This window comes from Drosophila willistoni (genome assembly GCF_018902025.1).
Source record: "Drosophila willistoni isolate 14030-0811.24 chromosome XR unlocalized genomic scaffold, UCI_dwil_1.1 Seg144, whole genome shotgun sequence".
Taxonomy (NCBI): Eukaryota; Metazoa; Arthropoda; class Insecta; order Diptera; family Drosophilidae; genus Drosophila; species Drosophila willistoni.
Genome location: NW_025814057.1, coordinates 8650160 through 8678028, shown reverse-complemented (window position 1 = coordinate 8678028; position 27869 = coordinate 8650160). Strand labels below are relative to the sequence as shown.

The window sequence follows — 27869 nt, the reverse complement described above, 5'->3', positions numbered from 1 at the left end:
AAAAAAAAACCACATCGAATTTATGGCCTCAGCAGCCAATCGCAACGAAATGAAAAGCTCAATGGCCTGGCCCACGCAATGCAACAGCAACAAAAAGTAATGGAAAACGAAACCCTTTAGGAAATTTTGTAGTAGAAAAAAAACAAACCGAAACTTGCCGCTTTCGGCTTTATACATAAATCCGTTTCAAAATCGCATGAACCGCAGCGCAGCAGCAGCAGCAACAGCAACAGCAACTGCACCTCCAACTGCAACACTCAAACTGCAGCAGCAACACCAACGCAACGATGAAACTTTGGCCTGAGGTTGTAGGCACACTGTGCGGGCGGACGACGACGTCGACGACGACCGACGACCAACGATCTCACCTACTAACAGTGGCTTAAAACTGTAAAGATATCTCGTCTCACAGTTTGACCTTTATTTAAGACCCACTAAAATGATTTTAGAACTAGTTTTGTAGATTGAACCGGTTCAGATGTATCTAGAGATATGTTGTCTTTTCTGATTTGTCACAAACAAGAGTGTGCTTGGTATAGATCATAGAGATGTATCATATTTTGAACCACAGTGCAGCAAATTGTTGATACTAAAAATTTATATTGAGGCCATGTGGATATGGCTTAGATCTGTATTGTAGTGTTTTGGTATTAATGAGCTTTAGACGCACGCTTAGCACAACGTCGAAGACTTTTGCGGATTAAGCGGGTGTATATACTACTATATCTTGTTGGAGGCGTCAGCATCAGATCATCATCATTATTGTTGTTGTTGTTGGCGTTGGCAGTCACTACCTGAGCCACCACCTCTGCGCCACCAAAAATATTATATGATGGCAATCTTCTTATTATAATGTGAGTGGGGGAGATCATGATCATGATGATGATGATGGCGATCGTGATCAAAAACTGGGGGCGAGCGCAAGCAAAAGTATTTTTTTTCTTTGATTTGGCAAGTGTCGCACGTTTGGCCCTTGTTTTTTTTCCCCCTGATTAATGTCTGCTAATAAAGCAGTCCACTTATTTCCCATATATAGCATATTCTACATATATATGTATAATCATATTGTAAAAGCCATTAATCAAATGATATATAACAACAATTTTGTGTTTTTCATTTTTATTTTTTGTAGCTCCACTATTTTCGCGGAACATTTATTTAATGAATGGAATCGTAATAGAGAGGTGAGTCTGCAGATTAATTAATCACAATGAACTACATAATAGAAATAGATGTGTGCCTACTACCAGTCTGACTTGCCATTGAACTTGATTTGAAGCGAAATGTTTGTTCTAAATAAGATTTAGTCTGAACTTAACGTGAAGCACATTAAAATGAGGCAATGAAGGCTCAATGGAAACTATTTTCAATTTAGATCATTTAAAATATAATTATTCAAATTCAACGGGTTCAAAGTCGTTTTTATAAACAACTATCTTTTGTTTGCAAAAATTTCTGAAGTTCTGAAGAAGCGTTTTCGCTTCTGCGCTTCCATTTTTTGCTTTATCTAGTTGTAATTCCCAATTAGCATCGGTGATGAGTAAACTTGTTAGTTCCTGAAATAGACCTCCATATGGTAGACAACCTGCTTATTCTTCTTTGCTCTACAACAGACCAATTCTATAATAGCTAAGAAAAAGGAGTCGAATCAAGATAATTGAAATTCTAACAAAGAAAAGTACATATTACTGCGATCAAAAACTCTTAATCTAATGAATCCAATATTTCTAATTGATATTTTACTTCATTTCTATCCGTATACCAACCAAAAATGCATTTAATTTTTGGTCAACACAAAACTCGATTTAAAGTTCTTTTAACTTTGTTTATTTTTAGTCAAAAACTAATCAATTATGTATTTCTAATTCAATTTCATTGATGATTTTGTAATAGACATCTCAAGAGAGCTAGCAAATCAACAGCGGCAGGTTCGTTTTAAGGAATTCTGTATTCTGTTTTGAAAAATTAATTGTATATATTCATTATTTATTTTCCGGGGCCTTCCAATTACGTTAAAATTATTTATGTATGTTGGATTTTTCAGCGGCATTTATCACAACTGACAGTTGACAGCGTTTGGCACGCCAAATCGCCGCTGGGCAGACAAAACTCCATTTTTTTCTCTCTCCTCTCCCCCTTTATCATTCGAATTTTATATATATATATACATATATATGTATTTTAACCAATTTTGTCTTGAATGCAAATTTTTGTGTACATTTTTAATTAACGTCAAGTTTTTTTTTTTTTTTTTAAAGCACTTGTTTGGCATGAGTTTTCTTATATTTTTTTCGGGTTTCTTTTTTTTTTTGTGGTTTATTTGCTGATTAGACAAAAAAATAAAAAAATACCGAATCCGAAAATCAAAGAAAATCAACATGAAATCTTATATTGAATCACGATAGTGTGTTTCGTAAAGCCGAGCAGTAATTTGCTTAATGTTTACTTATGCTAATCGCAGACATTAATCAGACTTGTTAACAACATTTTGAGCACGAGTCAATCGTGAGGGAGGAAGGTAGATGAATGGCGATCGGGGCAAGAGGAAAGGGGAACAATAACGCCCTAACAATAACCCAAAAAGAAAAAAAAAGACTCTTCGATGATATGAAGATGAATTATAAAAGAAACGGGGAGGAGGGAAACGCATATGAAATATAACAATGCAAACGTAATAACACACAAAACGATAAATTCAGATGAAGCAAAGCAAAACCCCAATTGGAAATGAGATTTCAATAAGTGTACCAGGGATTATCGACTAGTTCAGGCAAATACAAAATCTTAAACAAGCTAAGAGTAAAGTCACTTCCAGTCGGGCACATTATAGTCATAACTGGAGCATTTTGGACAAGTTTGTTATTACTTTTGGTCAAAACTTTCATGCTATACCACATCACATGTAGCTGAAAGCGGCTGCAGTTTTTCCACTAGGGCAAATGGAAATGTAAGCACGTGCCCCCATTGTTGGGCAGCGAGAAGGAGAAACACAAAAGGCCAGTTAAGAGAGTTAAAAGAAGAGTTAAATAATGAAACAATAATATAACAATGGGACACAGACATCAGAGATCCGACGACTCTAACTTCGGTCTACGCACTTTTCGCTTTTAAGACAAGCCAAGCGGAACTAAAACTCTCTTGGCCCTCTGATGATGAAATGTGTTTACGAATTTTCTTCAATTTACACAAGTTACCCACCTGATGCTCTCCCTCTTTCTCTTGTGATGGTCTTTCATGGAAATCGACATCAGCTAGGTGGGGAGGGAGAAACCAAAAAAAAGGTGTCGAAAGTCCAAGACAAATACAAAATTACACATTTAATTATGCTAAAGACAAGGCAGAAGATGTTTGTAATCACTAAGTTGATAAGGAAAATTTGCAGAAGATGTTTGTAATCACTAAGTTGATATGGAAAATTTGCTTTTTGGGCTACCTTGTCCTTGGCCTTCGCTTCTTCTCTCTATTGATTGGCCACTTGTCGATCCACATTATTAAAGAATGCTGTGTGGACATGACGCATGCGGCGCTGGACGCGCAACAATTTGCGATGAGTCTTCAAAAATGTCCTCATTACGACCGTCAAATGTCCCGATAGAGCTTCTCGCACCGTTCGAACATTGGCCATTTGATATAAATTGTTAGAGGCTATCAGGCAAGGTATCTCATCATCACGATGCTCAAATAATTGTAGTTGTTTTTTCATTTTACGTAGACGCTCCTTAAGTTGATCTTTCTTGGCCATTAGTTCACGTTCACGATTCCGTTGAACCAATAGATATTGCATTACATCAAGTTCACTCATATTACTTAAAAATTTTGGCAAGAATTTATTATATTTTTGTTTTTATTTGTGTTTTTTTATCGTGCACAATTTTTACACTATTTGTTAATTTTGAAATTTCAGATGTTTCTGTATTGATTCTATGCTAAACATTTGCAGCTTCCTTGAAAAGTTCAACCTACTGAGAATAGAGATTTTTGAATATAAAAAATTTCACACCTCACAAAGTGTGATGGGCAAGAAATTTAGTAGGTAAATAAAACAATGCCCCGCTAATAATAATCATAAATTATCCACACCTTCGAAGTGAAGCCACACACTATTATTCTAATCATGTGTGTGTGTGTATGGTGTGAGTTGGTGTTTTTTTTTTGTCTTCTCTTGTCATAACGATATATTCTATTTAAATTGATTTGGACAATAGCATCAATAGCTTGCCTACATATGTAGATAAATTTTTGATATTGATTTATGTTAATTTTTTATTGTTTTGTCTAATGGCCTTTTGTTGTTGTTTGTTGATATGGCTGATGTGCTCAATGCTCAATGTGCTAAATGGTAAAAACAATTTCTAGCCATCATAATGGAAAAAATAAAAAAAAAACCCAAAGTTTTTCACCTTGAAGAAGTTTGTTTGTATTCCTTTTCCTTTTCTAATTTCAATTATTCCAAGAAAGCTTAGACCAATTTTTGCAATTTGGGTTTACTATGTTTTTGTTGTTGTTGTTGTTGTGTTTGTTTTTTATGGACAAACACAACCGCTCCCACTTGTTTCATTGCATTTGGTTTAGTAGTTTAATAGATTTGTGCTACTTTTCATAACATACATATGTATATGTAAATTGTATATGTATGTGGAGACGAGCCCGGTCGCTTGGCCAGTTGTTGTAATTGTAAAAAAGAAAAAAAACCACAACAACAACAACTTGGACACACAATATAAACAAGCCAAGATCCATTACAACAATTTTCCCTAGACGAAATGCTTTTTGGCCCAACGACCACACATGATGTTAAAGGTTTGTTACTTGTTTTTTTTTTTTCTTTTTTGTGTGTGAAATGTTGTCAAGTCATAAATGTAAATAGAAAGCTTACAATTACAACTAATTGTAATGACTGAGAATAGCGAGGGCAAGACATTTGGCTCTTACTCTAAATTCAGAAGCAAAAAAAAATTCAGAAAGAAAAAAAAAACACAAAACCCTCAAGAAATTTACATAAATTTTGTCTCAAATTTTTTGGCGCACCTTCTTTTCTTTATAATAATGTCTTCATTCAACGATTGTGGGTGTTTTTGTTGTTGTGTTTTTTTTGTTGCTGTTGTTGTACATTGACAGTGAAAGCCATAGAAATATTCCATGAATCGGATTGGCCATATAAATCAAATTGTATGTATGTCCCCGTATGTTCCGTGCCATGCGCACCCTTTTTTTTTGTGTTCGTTGCCTTTTGGTGTTGCCCAAAAGGATTAAATGCTCATAAGTGACCCCTTCATATTGCGTGTGGTCTTTGGTCATAAAACATATGTACATTGCATATGACAAAAGATATAAAAAAAAACCAAACTTGTTTCATACATTTTTCCACTGAAAATGCAATTGTGAAAGTTTTTTCTTTTTAGTAATTTGAAATCAAGTACACTCAAGGAAATTAGCTCATAATTTGGTAACAATTTAGTTACTGTTTTAATTTCACAGCTCTAATATAGAAGCTTAAGATATAAATCCATCCATCCATAAATCATTTAAATCTTCCTATCCAAAAAAAAACTATGTAAATACAGTAAAACTCCAACTTCTCAGAAGTTTTTCTATGATTTGAAAATTTCGGTTTTTTTTTGGCAAAAATTGAGGCTAAATAACGTTCCATTTTCTTTATGGTTTTAATGGTATTTACAAAATAGTCACAAAAAAAGTCATAAAATGTAAGGTAAGCTTGTTTAATATTGGCAAGATAATAATGGCCGACAGTTCAAAGCCATTGGAAAGAGGAGTGTTTTTATTTATTTTGACGAGAAATCAATAAAATAGATTTATGAGCACATTAAAAACTAGAGTTCTTAATGTCCACTTTTCAAATAGACAACCAAAAAGTCTTGGAATGTTTAAGAAATAAAAATTTAGATCGTATGCATTTAATAATATCAGAAATTCTGCATAAATTCACATTCAAAGAAAAATGGGCTGCTGATTTGTAATTTAGTTTAGTGAACATTTGTTGTTCGCAGTTCTCGGTTTAATTTGCACTTTGGCTTGTCATATGCTGAATGGAGTAGGAGATTTAGCAATTGTCAGTTTGAGTTGAGGCCATTAAGACGACGCGACATTTGCTGTTATTTTCCACAATAAACACGTACATATTGCCAGGCAGACACTGACTGGGCCGTTTTAATTTGACAACTGAAAGGCATGAAATGACACCAGGCCAACCAAGCCATTCAGCTATAGAGCCATTCGACTAGCCACTCATTAATCTGTCTAAATAAAGAACAAAACTGAATTCACTAGAGCAAAAGTTGTAAATTGATTTCACTCCAAATATGGCCAGACAGTGTATGTACACGACGAGCTCTAAATTTCAATGTTTCAAATAAAAACAAAACCGCAAAACTTAAAAACCAAAAAATCTAACAAAATGGAAGCTCTACCCCCCCTTCAAAAACAAAAAATTGGCGTTTTGGGAATGTTTAAAGATCCCATCATCATTAGAGCCACAGCAGGTGGAATTGAAATAAAACTTTTTTGTATTTTATCAAACATCTAAACTTTACTACGAAGATTTTATACTCTTAGAGCGTTAATGTTTCCACAATCACATTTACTTGGATTCGTTTTCTAGAGCTATAGATCAAGGCTGATGTTTGCCAGAGCAGTTAAAAAGGACACAAATTATTATATATATATATCAAAGTAACTTCTTTTTATTTGCTATGCCCCAGCATATATGCCCATTTGACTAAAGAGTATAGTGGCATAAGAGATTCAAATGGTGTTTCTTTGGTTTATTCGTAAATAACAAATTCAAAAGCGCCAAAAAATCATCATTTGCATAATAATCCAAAACCATGGGGACACACACAGTAAATAAGGTGTATGAGATGTGAGTGAGTGAATATCGATGGCGGCGAGTATGGTTAAAATTTATTAATTTTATTTGGCAGCTGCTGAGCAACAAACGCATTAGTTATATAAAAAAAAAGGGAAATTATAATAAATTAGTTTTATTACAATAAATTGTCAATTTAAATGAAATCATGGTAATGTAATTAATATGCAAATCGCTTTACAAAACATTAGGGATGCTCAGCGAATGAGTATATCATTGATAGTTGTAATAAAGACGAGTACTAAGTTGGATCATAGATGATTTATATACGATTTTGATTCTTGAAGTAAACTTTGAAATAAGATTCACTAGGCATAACCTTGAATACTATGCATCTGGAGATTGAAATGGTATATTAAAGTCTCCAACTTGTAGATAATAATAAAATGAACTTTCAAATGTTTCTTAGACTGAAGTCATGTGAAATCTCATTATGTTTAAAGATAAGTCTGCACTTTTTGTCTGGAAAATCGAAAATCTGTTAGCTTTTATTTTACAAAATGCTACAAAAAAGTTGAAATAATCGCTTTTAGATGGAAGTTTCTTTAATCCTATTATCTATCAATCCATCTATCATTTTGTCTATCTAGTCCTTTGTCCATCGATTCCTTTATCCATCTACTCACTTATTAATCTATCTATCCAATAGAACTAAAAGTATCTGTCTGTATTGCGGACGTCTTGTAAGAATTTCAGATATTTTTAAACAACATTCCACACCTTTTTGTTAAATAAAAGGAGTAAACAATTTGGTATTTCCTTGTTTTTTTGATTTCTCATTTCGAGCCACCCTAATGTCATAAATTAATCGATTGTTCACACACACATACACATACACACCAGATACATAAATAAGTATATATACATATATTTGCATTATTTTCTTAAATTAATGACTGCGCTTAAATGTTTTAGTTTGTTCATTTTGCTCATTGGCGATCGTCGATCGATGCCATTGGTTGGCGTTGGTTATTTATTGATATTTTCGACACTTTTATATTGTTACGATTTTCCAAATTTGAAAATCATATTCGAATATTAATATTATTTGAAGCGGTAGTCGAACACAGTGGGCAGTAGGCAGCAGCCACTTCGTGTCGCCACGTGTCGATGGTTTTTTTGGTGGTTGGCGGTTGGTGGTGGGATGTGGTGTTATCGCTACCAAAATTGGTGTCATAAATAAAATGATTTTTCTTGCCCAACTTGAGCTTGAACCTCGGTTCGACTCTCTTTCGACTATTTAATTTATTGATTTAACACGACAACAACAACAACAACAGCAGCAACGAAACAGCAGCAACAAAAACTATGTATAATGATAAGTGAATTGTGTTTTTTGTTTTTTTTTTTGTTAGTTGTTTTTCCTTCTATATCTTTTTACGAGTCGCTTTATGTATGCATTTTCTTTGGAAAGTTTGTAAGGCGGGGGTTGGTTGGGGGGTAAACCAAAAATTAACTATGCAAACACCAACGCATTTTAATTGTCATGAAATTTATGACTTGGTGTGTCCCCAATCAGCGGAATTGGTCTTCATTCTCAGTGATAATTCATTTCGACTGATCGTTTTGCGTTTGTGTGAGAATTCTTCATTGGCTTCAATTCTATTTTAAGGTCTTTTCAATTGGCGCAATTTTGATTGAAATCGTGGTCGAACGTGGGTCTGTCTGTCTGTCTGTCTCCATCTCTTATTGCCTATCAAGTATTCTGCACTGTGCATTTCAATATTTTATGATTAAATTTATTGAATGGCCATTAAATTTTGTTTTTAGTGTGTTTGAAAGTTTTATGTAAATAAATGATTGCGACAAACGATTCGAAAGAGTTGTCTTTTCTTCCTGTCCCTCAACAAAGACGTTGATTCATAGACATATCAAGAGAGAGAAAGAGAGGGGAAAAGTAAAATGTTTTTAGAAGAGAAAGGGTATCCAGTTTCAAAAAAAAAATAAAAACCACATGAAACTAATTTTTGTTTTATTGATAAAGACTTATCCAGATCAAACACACACACACACACATACAGTCACACAATCGATCATAATTCATTTTTTTTCGTCTTTTTTTTTTTTTGGTAAACACAACTGTGCTAACTAACTAACAACCCCTTTTTGAATGGAACCCTTTGTCAAAAGGCTCTGATAACCAAAAAATTGACAGGTGAAAATCGTATACCGGATGAGGTGGGATGGGAAGTGGATTGTGGGGGAAGGGGAATGGGGACTTAGAATGCATTTTTGCATAGAATGCAGCATAAGGAGTGGATAAGGATATACATACAGTAGTTAAATTTATGGCCATTTCCTTGATGACTCACAAGCAGCCACATAGCCATCTACTGGAAGGAAGACCTACCTGAACCTATTCAATGGTTGACGGTTGATGGTTGACAGTTAAAGTTAAGCTGTAAATTATCGTTACGAGAAGTAAAGTAATTAGCATATTTGACCACTGTTCCTTTGCTCTCCCTCTCTTTGTCTCTCTTTTTCTATGTCTCTTTTGGCTTTTGTGACCTTTGCCAGAGAATAGGTTTAGGTAACTCAAGGCACGTCGTTTCGGTGCGTGTTGTGGCATAAACAAACATTAACTGAAAACGAACTGAAAAGAGAGTCCCCAGGATCGTAGAGAATCGTGTTGCAGCAGCTCAGCATCAATATCGGTACAATTGATTCATCTTTTGTTGTCTTTTCTCTGAGAATCCAGCTGTGTTTTCACACTAGCTAAAAGTCAAGGTTAGTATGTAGGTACATATACATACATATATGTATATGGACGACTTGTTGAAAGAAATGAGAATGAAAGTTTAGCCTAGATCATATTTCGAGGGACTAATGTTTGAAAATTCCATCAAGTGGTCGCATCACATTCGGGAGAGTTGAAGTGGATAATTTTTGGCCTGTTGCTTTGTGTTTTTTTACCTAATATTATATTAAATATTCTGCTCAGTGGTTTTTTGTGCTGATGAATCAAAAACAAACACAAATTTTCGACCCTGATAATGAGATACCATCTGGGCCAGTCAGTTTCTTGTCGCGGCGGTTGGCTATAGAATATCGCGTCGTTTGCTGCTCTAATGTCAATTTGTCAGGCTACCAGAAACAAAAACAACACCACACACACACACACAACAAACGGCAAGTGTGCTCTGAGCTCTGGCCCTGGCCCTGGCACTGACAGCGATTCTCTTCCCTGTCTTCGTACCTATCTGTGTGTCCTGACCGAAAAATCTCATTTGAATGCAGCCACCGGGCGACGACGATCCTCTGAAAAGAGATTCTGAAGAGTCGTCGTCGTTGTTGTCGCATGATATATGAGCGCGCCCTACCCCGGCTATTGCCACTGCAACCGCGCCCATAAACGGAATATATATGTATATATCTACATATATAGTAGTAGTATCTTAAGCCTCGCAGGCAAACCCAAACTCAAGCCGGTTCTTCTTACAGCAAACTCAAAAACAAAAAGAAATAAACCAGAGTTGGCCAGGCTAACTTCGGCCACGACGATGTCTGTATACCCTTATATAATGTATAGTTATCCCATTTTTAATCAAATTTGGCAGTACTAGAGTCTATTATCCATGAATCCGTTAAACGTTATTTAAAACAAGCGTTTTAGGACCAAATTATTACTATGGGATTTATATGTTGTAGTTGTCCAATTTTGTTGAAATTAGGCACAATCATTAATAAGTGCACTGAACTAAAATTTCTTAAATTTTTTGAAAATCACTTGGAAAATATCAAAGTTATTGTGCAAGAAGTTGATTTTCCTATCATAAGGTGGTTGAATCTCGATAAAAATTGGTTGGGAACTCACAATTATTAAGTTTAATATTAGTTTCGTGAAAAATAATAAAGTTATGTCCTAGGGATTCTATATGATATAGTGGTCTGATACGGTTAAGTCTGTGTAATAGAAAAGACTCTAGCCTGAATTTGAGTTGTTGAGATAGACAGTAGAAAGTGGTCACTGTACGATCCCCTCTCATCGTGATGATTAAGAAAAGATATGCTATGAACCAAAGTTAAAATGCCCTTTAATGGTAAAGGTATTGAAAAAACAAAACACCATCTCCATCTTCGCGTCGGCGTTTCGTTTCGTTTGGCTCGTTCGTTTAGTTTGGTTTGTTGCTTTGCTTTTCAGTTTCTCTCTTTTTCTCTCTCTCTCTCTCTGTGTGTGTGTGTGTATTTTTTCAATTTTGTTGTTTCCACTGCTCTTCGCCTTCTCCATTATCGGCTTCGAGACTCCGACTGACTGACTGTATTTTTGTAAAGTCTCTCGGTTGCCTCAACAGTCAGTTTGTTTTGACTCGTCGCGCGGTTAACTTCGCCTACTCTGGGGCATGCGCGACTCACTCAGAGTTCTATAGATTGACTCCGACTAGAAGAACCGAAATCCAAATACGACGAGCGGCTAAAAAAAACAACATACATAACTAAAACTGAACTTAACAGCACAACAAAAAGAAAGAAAGAAGAAGAAGAAAACTAAAACCCGTCACGTATCTCAATCTCCGGTTGTGAGCGGTTGTCGTTTCATTTAATATTATTTTTTTTTAGTGTCTTACTTAACACACAGAAATAACAAAACAAAAACAACAACTTATAGAAATTAAAATTTCGCTATAAAATAGAAGAAATCTATTGATCAAGAAATATTATTATTATTATATATTGGGTGTCATTGGTGTTGAAAGTGAAGTGCTTCATTTTATAAGAAAAGTAATGGAATCGTACGAATAACGTGATCATATATATATACACTAGACAGAGAAGTAAGTGTATTTGTGTTTTAGAAAAAAAAAAACACTAAAATATAATCCATTTGTCTATTTCTATTTTGATTACAAGACGAACTTGACCTTTCACTTAATTGAAATCAAAAACTATTCCGAAATATGAATTAATTACCCAAGAGTGCCATAATTTAGTTTAAAATTGAATAATTAATTTTAAATATTAATTATATAATTAAATGAAATGTTTGTTAATTTTTCTTTTATTTTTGTTTTGTTTTACAGCATGTTAATTTTAAAATTTGCTAAAATGCCACACTTAATACAGTGGCTTCTACTTTTGTTAATCGGCTCAATACATGGACTGACCTTTGTGGGTGATTCCCGGACACAACCGAATTTTGAGCTATTGGAAAATGATTCGCGTTATATCACATATCAAGGTAAGTGTAAGAGAGAGAGAGGGAGACAAAAGAAACTCATTGTAGATTATCAAAAGAAGGAAAACTATGTCAATTGCTGGGCAATCAATCAAGACCAAAAGTAAATCTACTTGAGTTAGAGTACTTACATTAAAATTGGGTTGATTTACTTCCATCTGCTGTCAGGTTTTTTACATTACTTTTGTTAAGAGTCTGCACTTTGATTGTGCAATCTTAAGTGAGAGAGAGATAGAGAGACAGACAGACAGACTGGGAGAGATCTGATCAGATCATATCGCATATTGCAGGTTGTTGCTGCTTAAATCCCCCGCCCAAATAATCCCACACAATTTTGTTTTTCCTTTTAACAAGAATTTCAAAGCCAAACTGTTTGTGTTTTTATATTGTTGAAATATTTGCACTTTTCGCATGGAATGCGCAGCTTGAAGTACGCTTCAGAGAAGAGTAAACTCAGCAAAAAAAAAAAAAACAAAAATTATGGATAAATATGAAAATGAAAAAACAAAAAATAACACCGATTTATTTACAATCGTTTTCAGTTTGTTTTTGATTACTTTTGATGACTGACATTATCCAGTGATGCTCTAAAGATTTGTGTATAAAGATTACTATATGATAGCAAATTAATATTTTAAACTAAATAGAAGTATGTCAAATTAGACTTAAACGAGGGCTTAAATCATAGGCTATTGATTTTGAATATCATTAAAATCAAACTAATCGAAGTTCAATCCTATATATGTTAAATTTGGCATACAAATTTTCTACTTAGACTTTATTTATTCATTTTTTTTTTACATATATTTCTTTTCCGTTCTCTTTATAGATTTAATGTCCACAGCTAAACGATTTTACGATCCAAATACAACATGGTATTCCGAACTTCTATTCGATGTGGGCAGAAATCAAGTCATTGTGGGTGCGAGGTGAGTGTTCCCACAAAATAGAGTCTTAAAATTGTATTAACTAGCCATCCGGTCAGTTTGACTCACAGTTTAAAGTCTTTTATTTTAAGTCATCATGAGTGTTCGCTACCGAAAATAGAGAATACAGAAACCCCCACCAAAAAGCAAAAAAAAAAAAAAAACGATTAAACAAAAACAAATTAAGATAAATGGGTCAGCACATTTTGAATTGCTGATAAGTGATAAAGTTTGGCTTTTTTTTTTGGTTCTTTTTGGGAAAACACCCCCGACTAGGTACACTATAATTGTCGACTTTTTTATACCCTTCAACCTGGTGTAACACATAAAGCTTTATCGGTCCACTTGTTCCCTTTAAATTCTAGCTTTAATTGTTGTACTCTACTCTATCAGTTAGTTCTTGTTTTCAGTTGCCTCTGCTAGATTAGGCGACTATATAGAAGTAGCTTCTATCGAAACCATCGATTGGGTCTATGCTTAGGAAAGACAAAGACTAAAATAGCATCTTTAAACTTCAGTTTTGTCGACCTTCATTATCTTAGTTAATCTCAACATGTCTTTGAAAAGCTATATCTTAGGTTTTTTGTTTTAGAAGTCCCTGATCCACTCACATATATTTTGATCTATCCCCAAAGGGTATTAAAAAATACGTAACGTTTTGTGTTTTTTTTTTAAGGCTATCAGCAAAAGTATTGCGTAAACTTAAACAGATGCAATGTGTGTTACAAATTAAAACTGATAAAGTTTCGGTCGTTCTTTATGTTGTGGTGATTTTTTTTTTTTTGCTTTGCTTTTACCTCTACATTATATACCAAAAAAAAAACAACAAAAACAAAAAGAACCACAGAACATAACCCCAACCCCTTAACCAGCTTTATCTCAAGTACCTGCGTGCATGGTGAATAAATAAAGATAATTGAGCGTAAAAAAAAGAAAGAAAAAATGAAGTAAGTAAGTCGTCTCGCCGACTTTGGTATACCATACACCAGTAAAGCAAATATTTCAAGCATTTTCACATGCTTCTTACAAGCATATCTTAGTATCTCGCTCACTCAATCATACGAGCACCCTAGCGCCCCCACCAGCCAACGGCCAACTCCGGCCTTATGGAAAAACGTTTATATGCATAACTCGGCTGTTTTTTATCCGATTTTGATCAAATTTGGTATTTTGATAGATATTAGTATTAAATTGAAGTGTGCCAAATTTGATTGCATAAGGTAAAAAAATACGAGAGATAATCAAGTTTTTCAAATTACGGGGGCGGAAAAGGGCGTGGCAAAATTTTTATACATACAAAATGTGTGCATTTACTAAGCGAATATACATACCAAATATGGTGTCTCTAGCTAGAATAGTTTTTGAGATAAACGCTTTTTTTAAATTGCGGGGGCGGAAAGGGGCGTGGCAAAAATTTGAAATAAACTTGATCACTCTACATACTACACGAGTCTACATACCAAATTTGGTGGCTCTAGCTCTTACAGTCTCCGAGATCTAGGTGTTCATACGGACAGACGGACGGACGGACAGACGGACAGACGGACGGACAGACGGACATGGCTAGATCGACTCGGTTGTTGATCCTGATCAAGAATATATATACCTTATGGGGTCGGAGAAGCTTCCTTCTGCCTGTTACATACATTTTGGCGACTTTAATATACCATTTCACCCTATGGGTGTATGGTATAAAAATTGAAAGAAATAAAAACTAAAGAAATGAAAACCTGAGGAAAAAAACAGAAAAAAAAACATTGAGAGACGAGAGACAATTCTGCTTATTTGTTAAGCAATTTGATGTATCTTCAACTCGTAGTATTTCTCATACAGTTTACTTTACATTTACGCTGAAGAAAATAAAAGAAGAACTATCACGAGGTGGATGGGGGGGAGGCGAAGACGAAGCCATGTACTATAAATGTGACACCTTCTCTAGTGTGTGTGTGCGATAAGAAACACTATGTACGGATCATCGTGTCTTGAGTTGAAGAGAATATTTAACCCATTGTCGCATCATACCATGGTTGAGAATTGGTTTGTGTAGCATGCGGCATAAAAGTCGTCAATCATTCGTCAGAGTTGTATTTTCTTTTTTATAGGTATATTTTCTACTTTTTCCTTTTTATTTTCTTATTCTTTATTTTGTTGCTTTATTACCTATGATATTTTTTTATGTACTCTATTTCACCTATTTTCTACTAGAGTTTTTTCTTTTTTTTTTAACGTAACTAGTACTTTGGTGATTTATATATAGATGATGTAGGTGATAAGAAATTGTTGAGATATTAAGCCATTTAAACGAAGGGCCTTGTGTGGCATATAAAAAAATAAACATATAGTAAGTAGGTAGATAGCCAGGTGGGTTTTTGGTTAACTATGTGGCACAACAACAGCAACAACAACAATAATAATAATAATGTGTAGGATTTATTGATAAAATTACAAACTATCTAGGGACAAAGACTGGTTTTTTTCCTCTTTTGAAACAAGTGGGTTGAGATTATAAAAGTCGCTCCAAGTCTGGAGAGATGGCAATTCCAAAAGGTTTAGATACATATATCACAGAAGCATTCCATTATCTTTATGTTATATATCTATGTATATAGAAATCAAAATTTGATCCATTTTATTAAAATGGCAAGTTACTCGACTCAAGTAGAAATTCTAATTGAATGGTGTTCATTTATTTAAAACCAGATTCAATGTATTCGTTTAAAGCACTTTAAATTTCCAGATTCCTCCTAAAGAACTAAAAATTCCCAAAACATCAAAATTTACGATTATGAGTGAGAAAGGCTTTAAAATTTCTGTTTTGAATATTACTAAATTGTGCTTTGCAAAAGAAAGTCTAGATAATGTCTGACCAGGTGAAAAAGTGACATGAAAATGTCTGTTAGGACGAAAAAAAAGGATGTCCACTTAGACAAACGATTGCAAATTGACAATTACAAGAAGAAAAGGCTTAAAAATTGGATATTATTTCTACTCTTATATTTTTAAGGAAAATCTAAGCAAAAAAGACTTTAAAATTTTCGATTATACAAAAATTTTAAATCTATACGAAAGAGTGGATTATTTCTATTTTGAGGATTACTAATTGAATTTACGTAATCTTTATTGTTAAAAGTTGACTGAATAAGCTTAAGAGGGAGGATTTCATTTCGTTACAATTCATGCGGATAATATTTTTTTAGAGTTTTCTGTGTGTTTACTTTAATCTCTGATGAGTTTGCCATATGGATTATTCCTTGTTTTCCACGAATACGTAATCATCATATGTATATAAACCAAATAAATAAATAATGTTTAGCCATATGTATAAACATTTCAAATGCTTCCCACAAGAGCGGGTCATTTGCATGCTCCATTTGCGCCAAGTCAAGCCACAACAATGCTTCAAGACCGACGAAACGACCAAACGTCCGACGACAGACAGTCCAAAAAATTATAAAAAAAAGGGAGTTCAAGGAGGGTTTGGGGGCGGTGGCAGTGGCAGCAAAATAAAAAAAAAAGAGACCCATGGAAAATGAAAACAAAATGGCATATTATTTTAATGCAGTCTATATCAAATTTCGGGCCAGTTGCTGCACTGTTACTTCATGTACAAGCGCAATGCAGCGCAGGCGCTATACATTCACTACTTACTCATTCCCTCCTTTCCTTGCCTCATTCCCATCAGTCGTTGTCGTCGTCGTCGTCGTCATCGTCATCTACTCCACTCGTCATGGGACTCCTCTCATTTGTGTTGCGATGTAATCGGAGCCGATGGTCGTGTCAAGTGGTGGTGGCCTGTGACCAGGCTTTGAAGGAGCCATGTCATGCCCGGATCATCCAACTTTTTGTTTCCTTCTCTTTTCTTTATTTTACGAACATACACTAACCGCAAAATCATAAAAATTATAAAATTCTACAACTAGTTGTAGAGCGCATATGAAAGAGTGAAATATAACAACACAATTATATAGCCATAATTAAAATGCGGTTTATGGGCAAATGAGTGAAAGAGTTAAACAAAAGAGTGAGATGGCAAAACGATATTATATATGATTAACGTTGTGGATTTAGTGGTTAAATTGTTGTAAAAGACAACGACTTGAGGGTCATTTGGTGGCTTTCGCTTAAGGCATTAGAGGCATACCGAAAGGCAGTTGTGGGTCTTCAATGATCCACATTGTCTACATTGGGAAATCATAGAAGCATCCATTTATGAATACAAGAAACCACGTTTAACTAGAGTTACATACAGATTTAGCAAGGTTTTATGAAAAAAAGTTTCGATATTATTACAAATGGCTTAAACTACATAACTTAACCCTGAGATAGATTCTCTTTTTTCTGTTGAAACTCCAAAGATCCAAAACTTAGATGTTCAATGTATTGGCCGCTTTTTATGACCCTTTAATAATTTGAGGGCTGTTAGTCTATATACATATATCTATCATTTTCCTTGTACGAATTCGTTTTAAAGATTCGAAAACTTAAGATTCCTTAGCTTTTCTTTCAATTATTTGCCCATTTGTATCCTGTTATATGGAATATTTAATTGAACAATGCATAATATTCGATTTAAATGCACATATATGTCTGTAATCTAGTTTCAATTTAGCCATAAATGCTTCAGTTTCGTCGACCATTATATATATACATACATATATCCCATTAAAAGATACAAAATGCACCTGACAGTTTTTGTTGCCAGTCAACGTCATTTTGGCAGCTACTGGAACAACGAAAATTGAAATCAAAATTAATCAAACCATGTTACACCTAAAGTAGGTACCCAGGCCAGGCCAGGCAAGTCAACCAGCCCCCTCTCCAACTCTCTAACTGACACAGTTTAAGGCATTAAAGGGGGAGAAGGAGGTGGTGCTGGTGGTGGTGAAGGAAGGTGGAGTAGGAGGTAAAGTCAGGCAGGCAGGCGCTTTGCATATTTCTATTAAAAAACAAAATTGTGTGACTTTTAAACAGTCAGCGCCAGTCTTTATAGAAAAAAAAGGAATGCGGCAGCGTAGGCAGTGCAAAAATCTGCAAAAATTGAAGTTTGTTTCGAATACACAAAGATTAGGCAGTCAGGCGCAGGCGCAATGGCCAGTCGGCCAGCCAACCAGCCAGCCAGCCAACTTTTAATTACAACCTCGCCTTGGGGTCCGCCGCCGAGCAGGCGCGCTCCAAAACACCCACACACAAAGCGACTCACAGATACAGATACAGATACACATTTTGGTTTGATCTAACTGGCCAAGTTAAAGCCAAGTTGCCGCCATTTACAAAAAGACCATTTTGTTATCTTGTCTCTTGTCAATGATCAAAAACGGTGTGGGAGGGGGTTGGTCAGAAGGGGGGGCTAGAATGCCCGCTCTGCAAGGTGTGCAAAATATGTGAATATTTCTACATGTTCAGTTCAATAAATGAAGTCAGCTTCATTTTTCCCATTACCTAACAATTCGAACAATCTGCCTTCATTTGAGATATAGGGCAGTGTATTAAATGGGAGGAAGACCTTGTCGTATGATTAATACACGTATAAAGTGTATGTAGACACACGTTTTTAACTCTCTTTTAATTACTTCCTTAAGCACTTATTATTGATGGGGCGACATGCTTGGAGGGGCGCATTAAAATTCCATGGAAAAATGTTGCGATAATTTTTCATAGTTTCTCTCTTATTTGCACGCATACGCTTCGCTTGGGTTAATGACAAATAAAACAAAATTCAACAACTGACAAAACAAAAAATAAATATTTGAAGAGCAAAAAATAGAGAAAAACATATGTATCACAGACATTTTCACACCTACTACAGATATACCTACAATATTTATGTATGTATGTATGTCTGTGTATGTATGCATACTCTACTCGTAAAGTAGAATATTTGCTAGCTCCATTGGCATGAAGTGAAACGAGAGATAAAAATTGAATCACTAAAAAGAAGGCTGAAAAAGTTTGCCTTGCCTTTACCCAAACGAGCGTTGCCAATGCTAATTGACAAGGTCGTTTGTTTGGTTGCTTATCGCTTTTCAGAGTGAAAGAGCGCACATTGAACTTATCATTAGAGTTGAAGTGATGGTTGCTGGTGCATCAACAGGTGCGAAGAACCTCTTATGCTTGGCTTAGAAAAATTTCTTTGGCCAATTACTTCTCTCTGGCTTTATTTGGGTGAAGCATAACCATAAATGTTCTTGCAACACGGAATGTGGCTCGAGAATGCTACAACTGAAGAATTTCAATAAAAACTAAGAAAATATGTGCTGCATTAGGAGATGTTTTTGAGGTTAAATGAGTTCATTTAATTACTTTCTTAGTGAATGAGTAAAGTTTGCATTAAATTTGAAAACTCTAAGCACAAATTAATCGATTAGTCACAGAAGAAACGTTTTTCTTGGATGAAATTTCACGTTTCCTTGCCATTCAAAACGGAACTAGTTTTAACCAATTCAGAAGACAAACTCTTTTGACTGTATCTTTGGTTGGTTACAACAGAAACGTTTCTGAGTACATTTTTGATGAAATTTCACAACGTTTCCTCGACACTCGAAACGGAACTAGTTCCAATCATTTCGCTTGTATAACACTTACGTAGGCAAACTCTTTTGACTGCATCTCGCCCTTCGTTTATCTGTTTGCTTTTGCGGTAAGAAAGTAAGCAAAAACACAATGAATTAAAAACAAACACAAAAAAAAAAACTTTTTCCGCTTTCTGCTGTAGGCCAATGTAATCACACCGTAAAAAAAGTACTCAACAATAACAACAACAACAATAACAACAAGTGTGCACAATCAGCAATAATTAATATTTTGCAGCCGTTAAGTCTAGGCCCGATTTGTATACAATATGTATATAGTATATATGTACGTTAAATGGTTATTTCGTCTTTTTTTTTACGCGACTTTTGTCACGTCACTTTTTTTTTCACATGGTGTTTGTTTGCTATTTCCGTTTCGATCTTATCATTGCTAATTACCCGGGCCGCTTTAGCGCTTTTACGTATCAAAAGTCAAAATCCAATTGATAAGTAGAGAGGGTTCAGAGAGATTTCCCGTCAAGTTGGTTAGACATTTAAATGAAATGCATCTGCCAACGCTCCAAGTCCGCTTCAACTCAAGTGATTGTCAACTTTTGTGGCTTGGAGGAACACACCTTTTGCGGCTAAAAATTTGACTTGCTGACAGCTGGCAAATAAAAAACAAAAATTAAATAAAAAAGGGCGTTTAACTTCTTTGCAAAATGTTGGCGTGTTTATTACCTCATCACGTAGCTAAACACGGTGAAGGAGACGGAGACGAAGATGGGAGGGTGAGAGGGAGAAGGAGATGAAGGAGGGGAAATACTCTTGCACACACACACACATCAAGCACGCATTGAGCATCGAGGGGAACCTCTCAGGTTACCAACCACCTGAACTGAGCCACGCGCCAATCGTGTAGTCAGCTGCCAACTACATACATACATACATATATGTAGTCTACAATATATATGATATATAGATAGATATACATATGACTGATTGATATTGGGCGAACCTGGTTACGTCTTAGAGTTGTTTCAAAATATATTTTTCTCGTTGAGGCTGCTAAACTCAGCCTCAAACTGACCATTAGATGGCTGACATGTGGTGGCGTGGCGGCGGCTTTATGGCGTCGTCTAGCCGTCGTCGTTGTTGTCGTCGTCGTCGTCGGCATTCCTTCAAGCCTCCCAGATCTTAAGGGGGAGGGAGGTGGGCCAGCCAGCCAGCCAGGCCTGGCGTTCTTTGCCGTTCGAGATGTAACCATTTAACGTTTGTTTCGCGCATTGCACTTGATCTCCATTGATCTTTGTGTTCGTTTCTGCGTAGCACAGTGGTATTTGGCTCTAAGAAAACTTTGATTTGTGGCCAACAAATGTTTGCTTGGCACACTGTGCTTGGGACTTGTTACCTGTTTGCCTTGCAGTTCAATGCACCGGCATCGGGGCGGCCAACCAGTTGAAAATTATGACAACTGGCTATATGGCTAAACGGAAAAGAGGGGCTCTGGCAAAGATGTTGGGGTAGGCAGGCGGCAGGGTGGCAGGCAGTAAGGGGTGAGGGGGCGTCTAAGTCTGCCTTATTTGTAAACAATTGTGGGCCGCGTCTGTTACAGTTACTCCTGTTACCATTCCCAACTACATATTTTAACCACATTTTATGTGTTGTTTTTTTTTTTTTTCTCTTTCATAGAGACACCTTGTACCGCATGTCTTTCGATTTGGAGCCACTGGAGCGAGCCATTTGGGAGGCGACACCATCACAGATTGCCATGTGCCAGGCGAAAGGCCAGTCGGAGCGTTGGTGTCGCAACTATATACGCGTGCTCCATAGCAACGGTGAGAACCAATTGTACGCGTGTGGGACGAACGCCTTCCAGCCGAGCTGTTCATGGCGCCAGGTGAGTGGTGGTCGTCTTAGTCTTCGTCGCGACAACTAAAAACAAGCGTCATTTTGGCATGTGTTTTTCGCATATGTTTTTTTTTTTTTTGTTGTTGTGTAGATGGAAAACCTTAACGTCACCAGAGTGGATGATGGTGTGGTCAAGTGCCCATTTCATCCACAAGCAAATAGTACAAGCTTACTTCTTAGCAATGGCAATATGTTTGTGGGCACTGCAACTGATTTTTCAGGCAGTGATGTGGCTATACTTCGTACTCAGGTGCAGTCTAATAAGGTAAGTCAATCCCTCCCCGTTTGAATCATCAGATAATTTATCAAGTTGCATCTATTTCTTCTTTAGCGCTTTCTACGCACCAAACAATATAATAATAATTGGCTAAATGGTGCTCAATTTGTTGGCAGTTTTGAGGCTGGAAATTTTGTTTACTTTTTGTTACGCGAATCGGCAGCAGAGCATATGACATGTGGCAAGGTAAATGGCAATACTTTTTTGTTGAATGTCCTTGATAAATTGCAATTCAATTTCATTTAGGTCATCTATTCACGCATAGCAAGAGTTTGTAAGAATGATGTGGGTGGCGGTGGACAATTGTTGCGGGATAATTGGACCTCCTTTTTGAAGGCACGCTTGAATTGCTCTCTACCTGGTGATTATCCTTATTATTTTGATGAAATTCAAGGCATGACCTATGCCGAATCCGAGCATCTACTTTATGCCACCTTCAGAACATCGGGGTAAGAGTTTGAGTTAACTGATGCTAATGTACTTTCATTCTAATCCTTATGAATTTCTTATTTAGATCGAGCATTTTTGGATCAGCCGTATGTGCTTATAATCTAACTGCCATTAATGATGCCTTCGAGGGTGCTTTTCGTCACCAGGAGCATGCGGATGAAGCCTGGCAGACGGTAAATACACGTCAACGTAGCCAATTCCAGTGTGCTAGTGGAGCCCAAGGATTTGATCATTGGTTAGAGAGTTCTCGCTATCAGTTAATGGATCAAGCCGTACAGCCAATCGGTTCTCAGCCGTTATATCATTCGAAGCTCGAGCAATTCAGTCACATAGCCATGGATGTGGTGCAAACGAAGACGGAGCAGATCCACATGATCTATGTGGCCAGCAGTGGGAATCATATTAAAAAATTATCAGTGAAATATGGTGCAAATGGCAATGAGTTGGCTCAGACTTGTCTTGTGGAATTGTGGCAAGCAGATGACACGGGGAGCAATACGTTCCTTAACATGGCCTATCTGAAGGTCAGTGATTCACTCTATTTGGGCACAGATTTGGCTCTAACAAAGATCCCAGCCCAACGTTGCCAACGTCATGTGTCTCAGTCAAGTTGCCTCAATGCCATGGATCCCTATTGTGGCTGGAACGAGTTGGTCGAGCGTTGTGTGCCCCAGCCTTTGGAGGCAACTTACTACCAGCATTGGCAACAGGCTCCCGTGTTGACTTGCCCAGTGGTCAATGCCCCCATCGATGGGGCTTGGTCCGCGTGGTCGCAGTGGGGCGTGTGCCAGCAGCATGAGCAGCCGGACAGTAATTGCATGTGCCGTCAACGGAACTGCAATAATCCGCGGCCTCAGCATGGTGGTGCTGCTTGCGAGGGAATCGCCACAGAGGTTACTAATTGCACCCAACACGGCGGATGGACGGATTGGTCGGCTTGGTCGCCATGCTCTCAGACCTGTGGCATTGCGGTGAAAACTCGAAGACGTACGTGCGGCAATCCAAAGCCAGCTTACGGCGGACGCACATGTGTCGGTTCTGAACAGGCGGAAATGTATTGCCGGCACTTGCCTCCGTGTCCGGTGGCCAAACCACCATCGATTGACGGCGGTTGGGGTCCTTGGGGAGAGTGGAGTGAATGCAGCGCTCAGTGTGGAGGTGGTTTTCGTATGCGCCTCCGTGAATGCAATGATCCCCAACCCCAGAATGGTGGCCTAGAATGTCCGGGATGTCGCCTGGACTATGAGGAATGCAACATGCAGAGTTGTAGCGAAGTACGAAAGCTAAGTGCTTGGACTCCATGGCTAACAGCTGCACCCACAGTTCCAGCTGGTGACAACAACAATTCATCATCGACGGATGCGATAATAATCGAACGACGCTTTAGGTATGCCTGCCGGGCAACAAGCCCCGACGCCAGCTCGGTGCGAATCAGTTTAGCCAAGGAGGATACACGCAGTTGTCGCTCGGATGGCATTTGCCAACGACATGGCGAGCACGAATCCCCCAGCACTACGGACAACGATGCCGACTCATGGTCGCCGTGCAGTGTCAGCTGCGGGGGAGGCACTCAGCAACGTCAACGTGGACGTGGTAGTACCCAGAGTAGAGCCTGCAATCTTCAGGCTTGCCCCACTGACTCCGATACGCAACCCGATAATAGCATTGACAATGAATTGGACCATGAATGGGGCTGTTGGTCGGAGTGGTCACCTTGCTCAGTGACTTGTGGTCTAGGCGTACGCAGACGTACACGAAAGTGCCTGGGAGGTCATGATCGTTTATGCCAGGGACGAGCTCTAGATGAGCAAAAATGCGAAATGGTTCCATGCGAAGGTAGGACTAGTTGACTATTTCAAAGTTCTCTTGTTAAGCCTTTTTTTTTGTTTCTGCAGATTTCCTAGGATGGAGTACATGGAGCGAATGGTCCTCCTGTTCCAGTGATGGCATACGACTGCGTCATAGGCGTTGCCTCGTTGAGCAACCGAGCGCCATGGAGTGTCGTGGCGGCGAATTCGAAAAGACAGCTTGTGTGCCTGGTGAATGTGAAGGTAGGTTAACTCCTCCTGCACCTTATCTTACAATATAACTGATTTGTTTTTTGTCTTTCTTAGACCAAACCCAAAGTGCCTCTGCCATGACTGTGTCCATTGTCATCTTTGTATGCCTAATTTTCACGGCGGCCTGTTGCCTGGCCACATATCGTTATGCCAAGCGTCAATTCTTAATTTCAAGTGAAGAGGCTCTTAATAAGACAACCACAACGACAGCAAGTTTTGATAGCTATCCGAATCAGTACTCCAGTTTGCCCACCAAGGATGTAAGTTGCATATAAAATCACTAAAGTTGACCAAATTGATCTTTACCTTTCGCTTCCTTTCTTTTGCACAGTACTATGATCAACGTCCGAAACGACAGTCCAGCTTCCGTATGCCTGCCAAAACTAGCAATATAGGCAATGGCACACTTAATCGCAATAATATGCATCATAATAATACACCAAAGGTTCTGGCCAAGACCTACAATGACTGTGAGACGGGCACACTAAAACGACAATCGGCCTTAAATAATTGCCGAAGCAATATGGACGATGAGAAATTCTAGTATATAGAATAGAATTGCGAGAGAGAGACTCTGAGATCAGATCAGATCAAATTAGTGCCATCATTTGCCAGAGTTCATATGGGAATGTTACAACGATAACGACATATATATATATGCTATATATTTATATATATATATACACACATTTTGCTTGCAAAAAGTTCCTTTATATTTGACTCATATTGAGTCGTCTCGTAATTAAGATCCAAGTTGTCTTTAATCTAAGTTAGTTAGTTTTATCATTTAAGTAATAGTTATATACGTAAATGATTTAAGGACTCTCCATGGATCGTTTTTTTTTTTAGTTTGACTTAAGTTTAATTTTATTCGAGACTGAATGACCCCCCAAAAACCCTCCCTTCCCATCCTTTTTTTTTAATTTTACATATATAAATAGTATTTAAAAATTTTGCTCAATCCAAAATTTATGCCATGCAACGATTTGAAGTAATATTTTGTTGTTGTAGTTGTCCAAAATATTTCTTAAATTTAATTTATCAGTTTTTTTGGTTTTTTTTTTCTTAGTCTAAGCTACAGTCTAATATGTTGTAAAGTTTAGTATTTAAAAAATGAAAACAATGAATGAGAGCAAAAAAAAAAACACCCATTGAAATTTAAAATATACATAATGAGTTTTACTAACAAAAATAAAATGTGATGAGAATGGGAATATTATGTACATGGTATGTATGTATTAAATCAAAAGCTTAATTTGCGATTTTTGGATGAAATTTTTAAATATAGCTAAAACGTTCGTAAAGAAGAGATGGATTGGATCAGTCCAAATGAACTTTATGAGTGTTATCAGATAAGGCTTTTGCCTGGTCGCAAGACACGGACAAGAGGTTAAAATATTTTCACATGCGTTTACTTTAATAAAAGAGAAATGATTGTTGCGATTGAGTGGTTTCAATACGATAATGGTCTATATATTCATATTAATATACACATATGAGCTTACCTCAAACGTATCAAATCAAAAAGGTTGAATTTATCAATGAATCTATTCTAATGTCGTTTTTTTTGTATTTTGTTGTTGGAAATCCTCAAAGATGGATGATATAATATTAATTAAAGGAAAAGTAGATCAAGGCCTAACGAATTTTAGTATTCAATTGAAGAAAAGTATAGGTTCAAACAAAATTAAGTGTTTTAGACTTTCATGTTAATTTTCCCTTTGGATGATTAATGAATATAGATCGAGAAAAATTCCCTACAATTCTTAAAAAACTCCTTATCTTTGTAAATTTGTTTGATAATTTTCGAACAATTTTCTGGAATTTTTTCAATTTTGTTACTGGAAAGTGATTTATTAATTCGTATACAAAACTCGAAAACTTATAATTTTGCCAATTTGTGCAAAAAATTTTAAGCTAAGTCATAATTACTTTTAAAAATCAAGCCGAAAACTTTTTAAATTTGAAACAAATTGTCCAAAATACAGAATGAAGGATCTAGGTAGATTGACCAAAAATGTAAAATGAAAAATAGAATTTCATGTTCCTTATGTCGTATGGAGACCTTGACTTGGACTTGATTTCTCATAAGTTAAACTCATTGCAAAATTCTTTGAGATAGTTCTAAATATTTATGCTTTTGTTTCCTTCTGAAAATGTTCTCTTCTAAATATTATTTCTAAAATTGACTATTTCCTCTATAACTATTGAATAACCGGTTAACTAGATTCTTGAATATGTATACATACTGGAATGCTTTCTAAGTTTTAAATTTCTGTTCATATCATATTTCATTTATGATCATGTCATTACAAATATTCATGTCGGAAAAGCTTTTTTTCTCTGTACAGTGAAACTTCGAATAAAAAGCTTTTTCTTTTGGTGCATAAACTGACTGCAAAATCAGATTTATTAGCTTTTGAAAAAAGGGTAGCATATTTTTCGCATGTGCTCCTAAAAGATGCCACAAAAAACACAGAAAACGTAATTCGAACTTCTTGGAAACCAATTTTCAATGGGAAATGTCTGAAATTACATGGATTTGAATTAAATTGTATAATCTTATGAATATTTTCTTGAAAATCCCATCATACGATGCATATAATTTTCCTACGCTACATAAATTTATGAGATTTTCCCACAATAATTTATCATAGAGTCAAAAAAGCCATTCAACGAGAAAGAGGGGGAGAAAGAGTAATTCTTGGTGTAAGAAAAGTCCTTGAATTATCTACTCCGGATGATAAAGATTATCAGGCTGCAAGCGTAGGAAAGTCATCAAAAAGGTGTCACAAATCATTCACCCTCGTGCCCCGCTCTACCAATCTCCCTTCCTCCCTCTCTCTCGTTGGCTCTCCTCCCCTAGCACCCATTCTTATCCTCCCCCGTTTTTGATCCGGTGGCTAGGTAATGTAAAAGTGGAAATCAAAATTTTTGTAAATTAAAACAACCAAAGATAAATACTACGGAAAAGAAAGGCGGCAGGCAAAGAGAAATTGAAACAGTTGCTTGGAAAAATCAAAGAAAAAAAAACCAAAACCCAACATCCACAACATTTTCTCTTACGTTTTTCCAATGAAGCGCATTTAGTATTGTCGTGTAATACAATCCGTGCGTAACTAGAACTACTAAGTGCATCTGTATCTCGATATTTCTCTCCTCCAAGGTGAACAAACTCCGAAACGCTGCGCATGCGTTGCAATCGTTATGAGATAAAAGAGACAGGAGGCAGGGGCAGACACCTCCTGTTGCTGTCATCTAATTTCAAAACATGAAAAATTTGTACTAAAGTTGAATGAACTAATGGTGGGGAAGAGATCCTGTGAACACTAGAGGTTAGAACCGGTGGTTTTTCTTCTTTTTGTGGGGTACATTGAACTTGGAGTTTAGAGAATCGTTGCTGTCAATTCAAATAGTAGGTACAGTTGCTAAAACAAAAATAATTTAAAAACTTGAATTAGTTTTTAATGATTGACTTCTTGCCCATGGAAGGAGGGAGGGACTCCCGTTTCAGACATACAGTAAAGATTATGTGCGAATTCATGTATAGAAATTCGTTTAGGCAAAAAGTTTTTCCCTCTTTCTGTGTGTGCGTGTATGTGTGTGTGTGTGTGTGTTAAGGCATAAAATCTGTATTTTCAGTCCTGGGCGGCAATTTAATGGCAACCAACCGTATA

General features: G+C 36.5%; 2 protein-coding genes across 2 annotated transcripts; one reads left to right on the top strand and one right to left on the bottom strand.

The window, feature by feature from the left end:
• Positions 1–3291: 3291 nt before the first annotated feature.
• On the bottom strand, positions 3292–3943 carry LOC6639292. Its single transcript, XM_002061816.4, has one exon. It carries the CDS (start codon positions 3800–3802, stop codon positions 3461–3463), a length of 342 nt encoding a protein of 113 aa, XP_002061852.3. The 5' UTR covers positions 3803–3943; the 3' UTR covers positions 3292–3460.
• Positions 3944–11904: 7961 nt separating this feature from the next.
• LOC6639293 (semaphorin-5A) lies at positions 11905–25220 on the top strand. Its single transcript, XM_002061817.4, has 10 exons — positions 11905–12062; positions 12889–12988; positions 21187–21394; positions 21497–21670; positions 21737–21868; positions 21929–22131; positions 22197–23968; positions 24028–24183; positions 24247–24452; positions 24524–25220. The coding sequence occupies exons 1-10, from the start codon at positions 11906–11908 to the stop codon at positions 24734–24736; spliced, it is 3321 nt and encodes a 1106-aa protein (XP_002061853.2). The 5' UTR covers position 11905; the 3' UTR covers positions 24737–25220.
• The last annotated feature ends 2649 nt before the right edge of the window (positions 25221–27869 follow it).